Below are 16,454 nucleotides of genomic sequence, written 5' to 3'. Positions count from 1 at the left end.
ATCATTTTGCATTAAAAAACTTAACTGTAATAAAATCACAATGTTTACACTAAATATTTAATTCTACATAATTATGTAGAAATGTTGACTTTTTTGGATAAAATTCCATACATTTATAAAGTACCATTTATTTTTAAAATGTATATTAAAAATAAAACCATATACAAAAGCTACATAACTTTTTTCTACCAAGCACAATTTACTTTTATATTTAGACGCAGTTCAGAGATTTAAGAATAATTAGTTCTCATTTACTAGTTTTCACTTTGCCGTCTTGCTGTGTAATGCAGTTGGCAAACGCTCTAGGGTATTCCCCATGTTCAAAATGTACCGTCCTCGTCTGCAGCGCAATTATTGTATGAACTGTGAAAATTGGGTGAAGCAGCATTAGGGTAACATACCAGTAACAATGACTGGCACACAGAGGTATTGTCCGTTATTCACCTGATAGCTGCAGCAGGGGACAAAATACGGTGAAATCAACCGGCACAATAACTATAGCAAGCTTTGTGGGGAGTTTGTAGTAATATTTGGGTTTCTCAAGTACAAGCTCATTAACAAGGTAGGCCCATTCAGTTTTCAGCTGGTGAGGATAATTATCGGAGCAGCTAGTCAATTAAGTACAATCTAATTTAATTGTTTAAATCATTCTTGATTGTCATGAGACTGGAATAGCGCAAAGCATAAAAGCCTGATTCATTTCAACATTTTAAATCTGTGGCCACCTCCTACCTAAGCCTGACACTATTTCCGCTGTACTAATTAGTCTTGCTGTCTGCATTTAATGAACCACTGTTTGGTACTTAAATCACAGAAGGTAATCTGATACATTCTTTATTTCGTCCTGGAAATACTTGTTGCATTTTAAGTACGACTCCAAATTTCCAACATCAAAACGGCCAGATATTGGGTGAATGTAAACCGGTTTCCTGAAATAGAAAAAAATAAATGCATGATTTGCACAAACTGATGCTGTGCGCCTGGAATAAAAATAATGCGCCACCATTTGTTTATACTAAGATTATCCTGACTCATAAGAATGATAAAAGGACAGCAATCTGTCCATTTCCAAAGGTGGTGTGATCCTTCCAACCCTCTGGTGGATCTTTTCTATGACTGCTCTTTAGCCAAGTGATATCAATATGTAAATAGTCCTATTTCATATTCATTTTAAAGTCCCAGCCTTTCCAGCTGACTGCTAACTTGAAAGCATTAATGTACACTGTACCATCACACGCACTTCCGTCACTCACTCTACATGGTGGTGGACTCTTCTTTTAAGAACGTAGGAAGATTATCCCTCCTCCTTTAACTTGTACTACTTGCTTGCCTTATCTCGCTGTTCTTCCTGCCCTCCCTTGCTATCCAGGTCTTAGTTTCCAAAGTCCGTGATGAAAAGCTCTCAGTAGTGTATCTGCTTGTCATGGAGGACAAGTGAAATATTGAAGCTATCTTTAAGGCAGCCGAGAGCGGGATCAGGCCCCGGTGAAAAAAAAATTTCAGACCCCCCCCCCAGCAGTTCTCTCTTGCACTCGGCTGTGGCGGCCGCCACCTTGCTGCCACCCTCTTTCTGAACCGCGGTGTCACGTGACCAACGTGATGTCACATTGCCATGGTAACGCGACATAATTTGACGCTGCGGTCCAGAAGTAGAAGGGTGGCAGCAAAAAGGTGTCCGCCACAGCTAAGTGCCTTCCCATCAGTGCGGGAAATGTATATGTAGTCGGGCCCCCTTCCGGACAGCCAGACCCCAGTAATTTGTACCGGCTCTCCCTCCCCTCCTCTTGTCAGCTATGGCTATTTGTACGCTGGATGTGACCCAGAGCTGCCAGTTGCAGAGTTCTGCTGTATGTGTGCTTTAGTTACCTTTTCACAAGCCAAGATAAAAGGTGACCAGGTGCATCTTTATCATCTATGGGTGCACTCTAAAAGAGAATATTTATTTAAATGTTATGAGTTGTACTTTTCATACTGGATAACATTTTAGAGTCCCAATTGGTGAACAGCACCAATTTCAAAGTACATGTAGTTATAATCTGTATAATGGGAGAGAAGGCTGCTACCACAAAGACCTCCAATAACAAATTTAAAAGGAAGGATGTCCACAGCAATTTTTGTAAATAAAATGAACTCACATTTATTTGCAGTACTGCAGAAACAAACTAGCAAATGAAGCAACTTGTCGAAGCCAATGGACTTTGTCAAGCCTTAATTATGTCTTGACAAAGGCCATTGGGACCCAAAATGTGGCTTTTTTAAATTATTATTTTTAGAGATGATAAAAGTCTCTACGGTCCAATTGCTGTCAGTTTGTAAATATACAATGTAACTCTTCCTTTAAACACATTTATAGCTTACAGCAAACATGTTGAGCAGAATTTCCTTTTCATTGTGGCCTCTTGATGGAGGAGTGCTGGTCTGTCAACTATTAACTATAATCTAGCCAACTGTGTCCTTGTTATAAGGCCTTTAAACACGGGGAAGGAGGAAAGTGAGGGTCTTTGCCTGTGAAAACTCCTGTTAAGCACATAGCAATATCACAAAAGGAAGTGGCTAGAGAAAATAACACATCTCCAATGTCTTATCTGGCTTATAAAATAACTACAATATACCTGTAGATGTTGGATATCCATACAAGAAGTGTCAATCAACAAACTAACGCCCTGCCATTGGTTCTGGTCCTAAGAGGGACTGAACCTTTAAAATGATCTCAGCTGACCAGTAAATCAAGAAGATATGAAACACTTACGTACGATATTGTATATGAAGAATCTCAATGGGAACCGAGTAAGGTTTATTATAATGTGCTGCTCGCTATGAATTGTGACTGCTCAAGCAAATAGAAATCATTTACCTTTTTCTCTTCAAGAAACACTTGTACTAGAGGGAGTGTGCCTCTGGAGAACACGTAGAAACACGGGCACTAAAACATAGAAGAACATTCACAATTGGACATACCGTATGAAGCAGCCACCAGAGTTTTGGTCTTGCACGTCTAATTCATGAAAGTACTTCCCCACCTTTCGTTCTATTTATTGTCACCTACTTCTTTCTCCCCTAAGGGGGTAAGTCTATTGTCATGGTAGACCAGGTTTCTTAACACATTTATATTTAAGGGATCAGTCAATAGGCAAAAGAAGGCAGTGAAATAAAATGAGGTTTATTTGGATAAGACCTCGGAAACACAAACACCAAATACAGAAATATACACACTTACTGGGGTCTGGGGTATGAGATCTAGCCTTTCCTAGGTGCAGGGCTCCCGCTTGCAAGGGCTTACCCCGAACAAAACCTTGTTCCGGACGTCCTGGACCGATATTCCGCAGAAACTCCTTACCGGGACCTAGTTCTGATACTCCTGGAACTGTTTTCGGCAGGAACTCTTGACCGCGTCCGCTACATTCTCAGATGAGAACTTGGTCCTCGCGTCTGACTTGGTCTCTGCAGGGCAGACTTTCCTAGCTTCAAAACGAAGCTGTCTGCTCTGTTATTTGGGACAGAGCAACTTTGAAAATCCAGCCCTAGCTTCATCGGCTCAAGCCACAAAATCATCTGGTTCTCTGACTGGGGCTTTTCCTTACATACCCTCCGCTAAGATATCCTTAGCATGGAGGTAGGAGGAGCGACCAATCACAGTGTGGGAACCCTATCGCACTAGCCAATAGAAACGGGCCCGTCTCTTGGCTGACGTCAGAGGAGGGGGCGTGTCAAGCTGGCTTGGGATGTCCCATGGGCGGGACATATGAATCGACCAATGGGAAACGCGCCGACATTCTGCCGCTTTCCATGGTCAACCCATTGCCACCTACTGGGCAGGCTCCACTAAGTCTGGCAGACCAGAGGGTCCTCCCCGCAGGGGGTCTCTGTTCGAACTCAGTACTCCGCCCTGCCTCATCCACTTAGCACCCCGACATCTCTCAACATCCCATCTTCTTTTTGAACTACTGACTCTATGCAGACTTGCTGGCACTTTAATCATATGCCCTGGCTGACTGCATAGAGCCTTATAGTAACTGTAAAACACATTATAAAGTACATTTTAGTACAGAATATACTTTGGGGGACCTTATACGTATAAGGGAAATAACTTGGGCTCGAAATCCAGGAGTCTGGGGACACTGGGAAGCCCCGGTGTAATCATGCCTGCTCACTGGGGAGAATTAAACGATTACCGAACTCCTGCAAACAAAATGATTGCATTCAGACCCAAAAATCCCACCTAAAACTGACACACAAGAAATGCCACAGTTCTAGAGCTAAGGGAACATGAAATAGGAAAAACAGGGTCACTTTATTTTCCAGCATGTATTATCCCTGGTCCCTGGCTTATGGAGGTACCAGGGACCCCAGGGGTTCATGGGTAACCAGAGGGCTTAACCTTTATTAGATAGCCTGGTTACCCCCTCCCGTCACATCTATATACAACAGAGCAGCTGTTTGGACAGTTTTCTGCTGAACTCCCCAATTGAAGTCAAATTGAAAACAACCCAAAATGGCCACTTGCGAGTATACAGCGTTACCCACTAAACCAGATTTTGTGATAGTGCCTTCTATGTTCTGTGTTTCAAGCACCAAAAATGATGGTGTAAACAGTAGTTATTTTTTTAATGCTCACACGCAGTGTCATTGCTTTCCTTATTTATAATCTTAAAATTCTAACCTTGCTTCAATCCTTCTAAAATACAGCCCAGCCTGGCACAGTACCACTAGATTTTTAAGCCACTTGGGCCACTGCTTATATACTCTGGTCTATAAATGTTTGTGTGTAGCAGATTGCATTGTCATTAATTGTCCACCCTTCCTGCACTGCAGCAGCAAAAGGGTTAAACATAACCTAAATGAAGAAACAAATGATAAAAACAAAGCACCACACATGCTGCAAAATCAGCTTCCTGCTCTGTATTGTATACAGTAGATCAATGTGAAACACTACATCTTACTGCTTGTCTTGACTTGGTATCACCTGCAGGTGGCTTTTCTCTCATCACTGTGACCATCTGATTTTCATCCGTTTCCAGAATCCCATACTTCTTTGTTTCTGGTTGAAACACAAACCTGCTTGCAATTAATACCACTTGAGATCATTCATTTCAAATCAAACATTTTTGTATCTGGGTATAAGAGTGGCATTGGCCTTTGAAGTGGTAGAGTAACTTCAGAGTTATCATTTAGGATCTTAGAAAAACAGTCCGTGCGGCACTTATTAAAAAAAAATATATATATATATATATATATATATATTTTTTTTAGGTGCAGCCTTTGATTACCTTTATTGAAAATTAATTGCCTAAGCTGACATCAATTACTTTTCCCGTGATCCATCAGCAAAGATCCTGCTTCCCAGGGTACACAAAATGGCTGCTTTTCAATTTCAATCAATCTTTCAGTCATTGTAATTAATCAGCTATATTTGCAGCTCAAACTGCTGGGAATATTGGCAACAAATTATCACGAACTGGAAAGTCTTGGAAAGATCTTGCACTGCTGGGGAAGTGTGCTAAAACCTGCTATAGTAATCAAACCAGCAAAACATGTGGAATCGTATGGAGTTTAAAAAGAAAAAAAAGAAATAAGTTCTGTAGTATTAGAGAAAACTTACTATATTTTAAAAATGATTCTTAATAAACTCTTAATGCTATTTGTTAATGAGGTTTATAACATCGTTTGATTTCTACAGCAGGTTTTAGCACACCTCCCAAGCAGTGCAAGATGTTTGCAGCACTTTCCTGTTTGTGATCATTTGTTGCCAATATTCTCAGCAGTTTGAGCAGTAAACCGTAACAATAGATTGCTACCTTAGTAATATAAGGACACACTGTAGCTGCTAAGTTACACCATCAGGATTTATAACAGGAGCACCAAACAATTATCAGTTTAGGTAGGTTGTAGAATATATTACCACATGTTTTACATATACAAATAAGAAATGGAAAAAAGGGGATGGGGGGAATGTAGTATTGCTGCTTGAACTCGTTAAAAATGGCATTAAGAGTTGAATTTAAAAAAAGGTAGTAAGTATCGTCTAATACTACAGAACTGATTTATTTAAAAACACACATATTGCACGAGCTGCACCTCTACAGCAGCATCCCCCCACCCCCTTTTTACTTCCTAGAACCAGGAGCTGGACTGTGGTCCTCCGACCTCTGGGGATCCCTGGTCCCCAAGATATTTGTAGTCTTTTGTGCTGGTGTAATGAAAAAGAAAAAAAAACTATGGCTGCATAATCACTAGCAGAAAGCTTTATATTGGCCACTAGAGCAAGCCTAACCCCACGACAATTTTGTGCTGGTACAGTTGGAATCGGGGGTTCCATGGGGGTCGGCGGATCACAGACCATCTCTAGGGGACACCCCAGTTGAGGTAAGTAAAAAATAAAAATCCGTCGAGCTACACAGACTGCTGCTTTATCCGTTTGGATGCCCCAAGACGTAGTCACTACGTCATGGTGTCTAGCACTCCATGGGACCCATGATATAATGGCTATGCCATGCCCAAGGAATGTTTGTTTTTCAGGTTAGATCGCGTCCTGCTTTCCGATGGAGCGCAGGACGCGATCTGCAGTGAAGGCATCGACTCTGAAGCAGGGGAGCCTGGCTCTAATACTAGTGTCGGCTTCTTGGGACCTTGGCCAAGTCACTTTATCTGCCTCAGGCCCAAAGATGGATTGTAAGCTCTCCAGGGCAGGGACTGTAAAACTCCATGTACTGTACAGAGCTGTGTACCGTGCAAAGTATTGTAATTGTGAAGTGCTTGGAGTCCCCATCCCTATATTAAATGAATTTGTTATTAGCCTGTGGTTATAGAGTGATGGTATTTACTGGTGCTAAATACCACAACTTTTTCTATTCAGAAACTCACACTACCAGTTTTTTCTTTACTGCAGGTCTCGCTGTCAACAAAGGCATTATAGTTCTTGTAAACTACAGAGCCCAGACATTGAGGCAATATTAGGATAAAGGGCTTTAATCCTTGCAATGATGCACAGTACCCTTACTGTTTAATGACACTAGCATTATTACTTTGTCTGCCACCATCTTACATGCATTAGCAAGAATGTACAGGTATATTTATCTATAAAAAAAAATGCAACAAAAATGAACCTTCGTCCTTGCAGGGATACGATAGGACCAAGTTAGCCTGATCGTTGCCGTTAAAAAGATTTTCAAATTTTGCTATAACATCTCGAAGATGGAAATCCTCAAAAAACAAGGTATCCCTGAAAGATATAAATTAGAAGCTAATTTAGACAAACATACATCTACATTAACTGTCTAATCTTAACTCATGAGGTAAGGTACAGTAGTAGAAGCAGAGTAGGGCGTAATTTCTCTCCAGAAGGATAGACTGGAAACTTGAGCAGGTAAATGGCAGATGAGGGTTAATACAGATAAATGTAAGGTTATGCATTTGGGAAACAAGAATAAACAGGCAATTTATAAATGAAATGGGGATAAATTGGGGGAATCCTTGATGGAGAAGGATTTAGGAGTGCTTGTAGACAGCAGACTTAGCAATAGTGCCCAAAGTCATGCAGTAGCTGCAAAGGCAAACAAGATTGTGTCTTGCGTTAAACGAGGAATAGATGGAAGGGAACTAAACATAATTATGCCCCTTTACAAAGCATTAGTAAGACCACACCTTGAATATGGAGTAGTGGTGTACCGAGTACCCGGTGGCTTTTCAGCTACCCGGACATTACCCGAACCGGGCAACTGAGAAGTGGGCCCGGCATCGGGTAATACCCGGCTAGCTAAAAATAATCATCACTTACCTCATCAGCAGACGTCGTGTGGCGGTTTAAATGCCCTGTGGCGTCTTGTGGCGGTGGCAGCATCCAAACAGTCTTCAGCCAGCGTGGAAGCATCACAGATCCATTCCACAGCAGAAGAATCATCACTTGAGGCAGAGGAGGATGGCAAGGGAGGAGTGCCCTCTAGCAGTCTGACCCGGAAGTCTTTCTTACTTCCGGTGTCTGCTGCCACAGCTCCTCTGATCATCTGTCTGTCCAATAGAAACGTTCCTGCTCCGGTCACGTTATTCCCTGGCAGAAGTCGCACACTGACACTGACTGCTTACCTGCTGCTGTGGAATGGATCTGTGCTGTTTCCACGCCGGTTGAAGACAGTTCGGATGCTGCAACAGCCACAGGACGTCTTCCTCCACCCTACAGGAAAGTGCCAACCGGGTAACGGGTACCTGGCCGGGTAGAACTTCAGATTTTGGCCGGGTACCCGTTACCTGGTTAAAAAAAAAAAAAAACTGTACCCGGTACAACACTAATATGGAGTACAGTTTTGGGTACCACTCCATAGAAAAGACATTATGGAACTATGGTGCAGATAAATGCACACAGATTAGTTCAAATACAGTACCAACAAGGATCCAGTTTAGTATAAGCCTTAGGCAGAACTTAGCAAATGTAGCTCACGATTTAGTGCTGTAGTGACGTCTCTGCTGCAGGCTAGGGAGTGTGTGTTATTAGATGATATTTCACTGGGATTTCTGGTTTGCCTCTCTGTATCAATATACTGTAGGTACAAATATAGAATAAAGTATCTGTCGTCTAAATTTGGCATAGGTTGAACTTGATGACCCTTGCTTATGAAAAGATAAACAGATAAGTATTTAACTATATAATTTGTCAAATTAGATGTACCACTAGGCCTTTTTGCCTTGTGTTCTATACATGAGATCACAATCCTAGTATCACTACTTTTGACACAAATATATATGATGTGGTGGTTGTTTGTTCCGAGCTTACAGGGGCTGTGTGTATTTTAAAACTTTTCATATTGGAACGAGACCGGGACCCTCCCTCACCCTTGCTATTTTCTCTGGCTCTAGAACCATTTACCGAATGTATCAGACAAAATCCTGATATCTCTTGGACTTGCATAGAAAATTACAAATACAATCTAGCTCCACATGCAGGAGACATTTTAATGACCTCAACCAACCAAGTTGTCACAATGCCAAACATACTGAGAGCATTAGAATCCAATTATTTCTACTTTTAAAGTCAATTTCAATTAATCTGAAGCCTTAAATATATCCCTTCAACAAAATACAGTTAATCAAATGACAAACAACTTACCCTTTGAAAGGAACAAACAAAAGATTAAGTATCTTGAAGTCAATATCTCATCTCAAACCAAAGACTTATACGCTCTTAATTACCCCAAACTACTTGCATAAATCGAAAAAGATCTACATAGTTGGAACAAATTGATTCTCATGGTTGGGTATGATAAATGTAATCAAAATCAATGTCCCCCCGAGTCATATATGTATTTCAGACAGTGACAATCAAACTCCTTCTTTCATTAAAAACCTACAAAGATCCGTTGATTATTAGAAAAGTCCTATAAAATACTGCTTCAATGGTATTTTACACCATCTAAATGAGGTTCCCTCTTCCCTGAAACTTCTGACAAGTGTCAGAGGTTGCGAACAACATGGATCTATGTTGCATATTTGGTGGGACTGTCCTCTTCTCAGATCATTGTGGGACAAGGTTATTGAGAAAATTGAGAGAATTTTCTCTGTCGCATAACTCAAATATCCCTGGATTATCCGTCTTAATAGAGATTGCTTCCCATGGTACAGTATAAGGTCAGAAAACCACTAATCCGACACTTACTAAACGCAGCCAGATGCGTGATCCCATTACTATGGAAACAGCAGTCCACCCCAAAGGAACAGACTTGGCTCTCCAGAGTATGGGAGATGTATTCAATGGAAACAGGGCCTTATATTCTACAAGATATCAATTTGAGGAGTTGTGGTCCCCTTGGATCGCCTTGCCTTCTATATTAATGCATTAGTGCTGAACTGAACTCTCACTGATTTATAATTTACTCTCAATTTACTCTCACTCTTCCTAAGGACACCTCGCTCCTAAGTGACTTTTTACCCTATGTTTCATATCTTCAGTTTCATATATACGTAGTTGCTCTGTTCAATTCAATATATAGACTTGGGTCTTTTAATGCCTTGTAAACTTGCTCAGAAATGATGAGTGATAATGTACCTCCTGGCCTGTATGTTCCTGTGGGCACTGCAACAGCTCCATTTTAAGTCACATTTATTTATATGATTTAGATACTGATGAAATAATATTGCTGAAATGAATATACTGTTGAAATGGATGATAAATTGCTGAAATTGACTGGGGGGGGTCTCTGGAGAAGAATTGATGGTGGTGTTCTGTTTCCATTTTGTCTGTTCTGTTATGTCTTTAGTGTCCATTTTGTGTGTAAAAATGTGTGTGGTGTGAATGAGATTCTCTCACAGTAGATTTACGACTGTGCCTGTAATAACGCCCACATTCCTGGTATCAAGAAGTACCTGATTCCTAGAGAGAGCTGTGTTAATCCAGTTTTAACCAAGTTTTAATGATCTGTAAAATGATTGGCTTAAGAATAGGGAGTAGCCATTATATTCTGCCTAGCAACTTATTTTAAACAAAGGAATCTAAAATGTACATAAAGCCTGCTTGGGCCCTCCCCTGGCAGAGTCTCATTGACTTTTGTGTGTATGATCATACTCTATGCTGTACCGGCAATAAACTACTCATTATCTAAGAACCTGAGTTTGCTCTTATATATTTGAGTTTGCAAATAAGGACAATACTTTTTGTGTTATTATTTATCTGTTGTATTTAATTTAAATTCGGATTTTATTACTTTATTTCTCCATTCTTTTAATGCTACCTGCTTATCCACTGATCTTTAACAAAAAAAAGAACAATATTCACCTGTTACAGTTCTAAAAGTAGGCTGCGCTTCTTGACTATCTATACTGACTATTATATGTACTCGTGACATGTTGTATAACCTTAACTGTAGCAATAAGAATTTGAAGGGGAAAAAAACTAACGAGTACAATGATGTCTGCTACATCTGTAGATGAGATACATGGAAGCAGTAGGCTGATGAGAACACTGCCTTTGAAGCAGATGAGCTTGGTTTGAGTCCCAGTGTCCGCTCCTTGTGACTGTGGATAAAAGTAAGTTTCTTTGTGCAGCAAAATATCACATAGTGCATTGTGTACATTGTCAGTGTTATGCAACGACAAATCTTCTCTGTATTAAGAGTGAATGCTGCTATAAAAGAAAAAGTCATTGTAAACTGTAAATAAAGAAAACATACTTTTTTTTTTTCATTTTACAATTAAGTATACCATATAAATTCTGTAAATACTATGGTATAAAATTATACTAACGTCTACATGATTTAATTCAGAAACATACCCGCCGATGACTATCACGTGATCATTTACTTTGAACGTGTCAATGACCAGCTGGAAACAAGAGATTGCTCCTAAACGCTCCTGTAACAAGAATATAATAGACGATCAGTAAGATTTTGACATGTATAATACTTAACCTTGAGTTCCCCACAACGTAGAGACTAAATCAGGAGAAGTGGATAAGTGAGTAAAGACACTGACTCTGGAAACTGACACCGAGTTTGAATCAGGGGAATCTGATTAAATTCCCAGTGTCAGCTCCTTATGACCTTTGGCAAGTCACTTTATCTCCATGCCTTAGGCACCAAAAACATAGATTATAAACTCATGTGTAAATATTCCTATGTGCTGCGTACTGCACACTATACTGTAATTGTGATACGCTTTGAGTCCCATTGGGAGAAAAGTGCTATATTATATGAAATAAAGTTATTACGTGTTCTGGCGTGTACTGTAATAATAATAACTGCTTTTCTCCCAATTGGACTCAAAGCACTTTAGTTACAAAACAACAAAAAGTGCCCCTCCGGCACTCAAAGGGTTCAAGCAGACACCACTTTTTTTCCTACGGGAGCTTGGCTGCACTTATTTCAGCTCCAAAAATACTTACCGGCAAACTTACTGCCGTTACTTGCTGGTTTCACGCTGGGATTTAAATGGCTGTCCAATAGGAAGCCGCAGCAGATAACGTTGCAGCTTCTTATTGGCTTATGACCCATGAGATTGGAATGGCTATTTTTGGTTCCCCTGGAGAGGCAGCAAAACACTGATAACTTCATTGGTAAGTATCTCGAGACCTCGAGATCTCGAGACCTGGGACGTCCCCGGAGCTGAAAATAACTTGGTTCTCATGCCGTAAAAAGAAAGCGTAAGCCGGGATTGCTGCTTTATGTATCAGGGCTGCTCTTCAATGAAAATCAGAATGGTGCAATGCCAACTTACCTCATTATTGGCAGTCCTATCAGCTAGCATTGTTACAGAGCCATATTTCTGTGCCCACTCTTTAAATTTAGCGTAGTAATAATCATTGGTCTGAAATAAATAAATAGTTGTATGAGCAAATGTTACAGAATATGCCAAAATAAATTATTAGACAGAAATGAGTGTATAACCGTTTGCAGCTCATCTGTACATGTAATATCACAAGTACAAATATAGCGTGAGTATCTTAGTCATACCATAGGTTGAACTCGATGGACATACTGTATATCCTTTTTCATACAACCTACTACCAAGAAATCTCTCAATACATTGCTGGCTATCTGGCAGCATGTGGTAAAATCTGGCAATCCCATTTAACACAACAATGGCAATGACCTAAGGCTGCGTCCCCGCTAGCCCTGAGCTCGCTGAGCGGGCGGCGCTTAGCGACGTGACTTGCATATATGTATGTGCAAGTCCCTGCTCACGCGATGCGCGCGCACACACACACCAACGCTCAGGTAAACAAATTTTTTCAACTTTCTAGCGCACTTAGCTTCCCCTGTAGCGTCCTCCCCGCCAACCCCCCTGCGAGCACTTGCGAAACTTTTAAGGACACCCCCGGAGCTCATGCTAGAAGAGCTCTCCAAGCATGAGTGCGCTCAGCGGCAGCAGGGACAAAGCCTAAGATTTGATCTAAGATGACTAAGATTTCCAGTACATAAACCAACACATGACAATATACCTTTCCTGGTCAACTATTTTAAATATATAAGGCAAAAAAAAGGGGCGCAAAGAAGAAAACAAAAGACTAAATGAATACTAGTAAAGTCACATTTATATAAAAAGCACACTTAATGCTTATAACATTAAAAATCAATTTAAAAAATCACACAAATATAGTCCTCCGCTTCTCAACAACTGCAGAGGATATGATCCTGTAAAAATGGGACCACTCAAACCCAAAAGATTCCCAGATCTAAGTATAGGATTAAGTTCTCTCGGGAAAGAATTGCCTAGTTGACACAAAATGACAGCAGGCTTGCTCTGGCTGCAATGCCATCTTGAGAGAACTTGCAACTGTCTATTTGTATCCCTGTGGCCATATTTGTATTTTTTCTGTGTCAAAAACATAGAATATATTTCTATCATAATACACAATTGTAAAAAAAAAAATCAATGTTTTGTTACACTTGAATATTTGAGGTTTCAAAAGCTCTGTACACTATAATTTCCTCCATAAAGAGCTCTCATGTTGGTCTATTAAAAGGTGATCCAAGTATGAGGAAAGGGCATAGACCCTGAAATGTTGCCATTTTTGTGGTAGAGAGCAGTAGATCTCTAGATTAGGTTTAACTCCCTTCTTTTATTTTTGTATAAATTTCTCCAAAAAACGGATTCTGCAATAAAAGTGAGTTGAATCCAGCTACAACTGTCTATCTGAACAAGCTCCTCACCCCTACCACATGCACCACTTATCATCTGAGATCTGACTCCAAAAGACTGATCACGGTCCCAAGGTTCAACAAAGTATCCGGCCGCTCCTCCTTCTCTTACCATGCACCTCACAACTGGAACAACCTACCAGAGACGCTCAAAGTCGCCATGAGTCTAAGTTTATTCAAAACTAAAGCTTTCTCACATTTTAATCTTGTCTGTAACTGTTACATACGCCTATAACATATTATCTTTAACTGTTCATGCAATGTCTTTAAATGTAATGTATAACCCAGTTCATTTAATGTAACCATGTATTGTCATAATAACTCTGTGCCCAGGACATACTTGAAGAAGAACTAACTAGCAATGTATTATTTACTGGTAAAACATTTGATAAATAAATGAATAACACTGATACTGTCTTTTTTTTCATTTTTTATACTTTTTAATATATTTAAGTGTCGATCCAAACTATTGTTGTTTCAGAATGGTTTATTGAAAGGTATCAGAACCTACATCAAATATACACCTTTTGCAAGACCAGCACGGCTATTAGAATTTTGACATATGTCCTTGAATATGGATAATTCATCTAGAATGAGTGTGGCATCTTCTCTTAAATCAGTATGTTAATGGCGAGTAGGATAACAATTGCCCTGGATTATCCTTAACCATTGCAAAAGGCAGACACGGTGGCCCATATTTAGTAAGTGGTGCTATTCAATAGGACATCTTTCAGTGCATGGAGACATTTTACTTTTCACTCGCATAAATAAGATGTAAGGTGTCATGGAATAGAACCGCTTAGTAAATACAGCCTTGTATGTTAAAAGTACGCCTTCACATTGACAGGACAACATCTCTAATTTTTATCTGTACTTTCTTGGGAAGGTAAGGGCATACGTGATAGAACATTGTATCTTGACTTACTACTACATAAATGTCTGTAACATCATCTCTTGCTTCTAAGGCTTCCACCCAATATGAAATCAGAGGAAGCTTTCCAATGGGAAGCAAAGGTTTTGGGATTCCAATTAGATGTTTAAGTCCTTGTTGGTTGTCATTCTGCAGATCGTGAAGAAGTCTTGTCCCATAGCCAGCAGCCAGGATAACTGCTTTCATTTCTACTATGCCTGGGAAACAAATTAGATCAAAGAATAGGAATGATTAGTGGTTATATCTTTGTAGTTTTTATATAATCAGAACCTACAGTAAATGTAGGCATAGTGTAGTAGGAAAATGAACAAACATATACTTGCCTAAGCAAGTACAAAAAGACCCCTTCAGTAACAGCACTCGCTTAGGTAATGTATAGTAATGTATAGACTGTAAGCTCCTCAGGGCAGGGACTCCTCTTCCGAAATGTTACTTTTATGTCTAAAACACTTATTCCCATGATCTGTTATTTATATTATCTGTTATTTATTTGATTACCACATGTATTACTACTGTGAAGCGCTATGTACATTAATGGCGCTATATAAATAAAGACATACAATACAATAGTGTATGTATTAAAACGTAACCTTTAATGGTTAATAAAGTTAATATAAAATGGAACAAAAATAGCCTAACGGACAGCATATATAAACAATAGTCACAAAACTAATAACAGAAAATTATTAAAACTATTATTAAATCACATACTCTTCGTCTAGGCACTGCTAATTGGTGCCGGTTGGTGGTGTCTTTTCACTTTACTACACATAGTGTAGTAAGCTTAGCTATCATTAGATCCGACAGTTACTGTATGTACTGTATATGAAAATACAGCAAGCATAGGCATGCAGTATGTAGTAAGCTTAGTTATCGTTGATACTCCAGTTCCTGTACATGTCAGTAGTGTATACAGTACAGTGTTTTCTATTCTACAGCTGTTTAGCTTAGCTGAACCATATGTGATTCAACCTACAGGAGAAGCAGACTTGGCTTATCACACACCATGTCTGCAATTTTATATATATATATAGAGAGAGAGCGATTCCCTTTTATTCAGCACTAAATGTAGCATTTGTATTACTTTATGCCTGATCAACATACAGCTCGAATAAAACAGGAAGAGCCTCACAACCTCACTAACGGGAGCTCTCCAGTACATACACGGTACTAAATCCTCAAAATGACATAACGAGCAGATGGCACAGGTCATACATACAGTATAATAACCTCATATGGAAGGTGTGATCTTGTCATAACATCACTCCCTTTGAAGTAGATAAACCTGGTTCTCAAATTCCACTGTGCTCCTTGTGAACTTGTTCAAATCAACTTTATCTGCATTAAAATGTAGTTTGCACGCTCTATGGGGCAGGATCTTGTGTCTGAAATCCTAAATACATAACAGAATAATGTTGTAGGTACAGTTGGAAGGTTTTGTACTTATTAAAGCGCTTATTATGTTTTCTATATTATATCGTTATCTCTGCATCCTTGTACAATTAAGTAAAACTGGGATTATGAGGAGTACACATTGGTATTACTGGGAATATGTCACAAGACCTCTAGTCTGTTCAGATTTAAACTATGTCACGTTAATAAATGAGATCAGTGAAAATATAATTGAGCGATCACCTGTCTATCCAGGTCCCCCCCGTACGAAACGGCCCAGGAAATTATTGCAGCAGATGATTCCCCCGGTTGCTAAAAATGTAACCAGGCCTCGCCCACAATGACACGGGGCATAGCCATGGTGATTTAGCCACGTAACCATCTCTTATCCCATTCGATCTCTTTAATAGAAAGTAAGTGACACATCCCCTCCCCTTCTCCCCCCACCCCGGGGAAGAGGGAGGGCATTGTATGCCCGCATTAGGCCAGTTACGTAATAGACACGTTACCTA

At 39.8% G+C, this 16,454-nt stretch overlaps 1 protein-coding gene across 2 annotated transcripts; it reads right to left on the bottom strand.

The window, feature by feature from the left end:
• Positions 1–16: 16 nt before the first annotated feature.
• LOC142499279 (uncharacterized) lies at positions 17–16,438 on the bottom strand. 2 transcript variants are annotated; one of them, XM_075608404.1, is made up of 10 exons: positions 16,186–16,438; positions 15,781–15,943; positions 14,545–14,747; positions 12,196–12,285; positions 11,255–11,334; positions 7,104–7,219; positions 4,941–5,038; positions 2,855–2,923; positions 1,867–1,925; positions 17–929 (listed from the first exon to the last, which is right to left on the bottom strand). In XM_075608404.1, the coding sequence occupies exons 3-10, from the start codon at positions 14,734–14,736 to the stop codon at positions 809–811; spliced, it is 825 nt and encodes a 274-aa protein (XP_075464519.1). In that variant the 5' UTR covers positions 14,737–14,747; positions 15,781–15,943; positions 16,186–16,438; the 3' UTR covers positions 17–808. The 2 variants fall into 2 exon arrangements, with proteins under 2 accessions (XP_075464519.1, XP_075464518.1); XM_075608403.1 differs by lacking the exon at positions 15,781–15,943 and having other exon boundaries at positions 18–929; positions 16,186–16,437.
• Between the last annotated feature and the right edge of the window lie 16 nt (positions 16,439–16,454).

The sequence above is a fragment of the Ascaphus truei genome, chromosome 7 (assembly GCF_040206685.1).
Source record: "Ascaphus truei isolate aAscTru1 chromosome 7, aAscTru1.hap1, whole genome shotgun sequence".
Lineage (NCBI taxonomy): Eukaryota > Metazoa > Chordata > Amphibia > Anura > Ascaphidae > Ascaphus > Ascaphus truei.
The sequence above is the reverse complement of the archived record's forward strand: the minus strand, read 5'-3'. Positions and strand labels throughout refer to the sequence as shown.

What these genes read in the sequence shown, in the direction of transcription:
- LOC142499279 (XM_075608404.1), bottom strand. Translation starts at nt 14,736, where the DNA reads ATGAAAGCAGTTATCCTGGCTGCTGGCTATGGGACAAGACTTCTTCAC. An exon ending in GTATCCCTGCAAGGACGAAG is followed by an intron (nt 5,039 to 7,103) that starts GTTCATTTTTGT and finishes TGTTTCAACCAG; the next exon opens with AAACAAAGAAGTATGGGATT. An exon ending in ATACCAAGTCAAGACAAGCA is followed by an intron (nt 2,924 to 4,940) that starts GTAAGATGTAGT and finishes TCTATGTTTTAG; the next exon opens with TGCCCGTGTTTCTACGTGTT.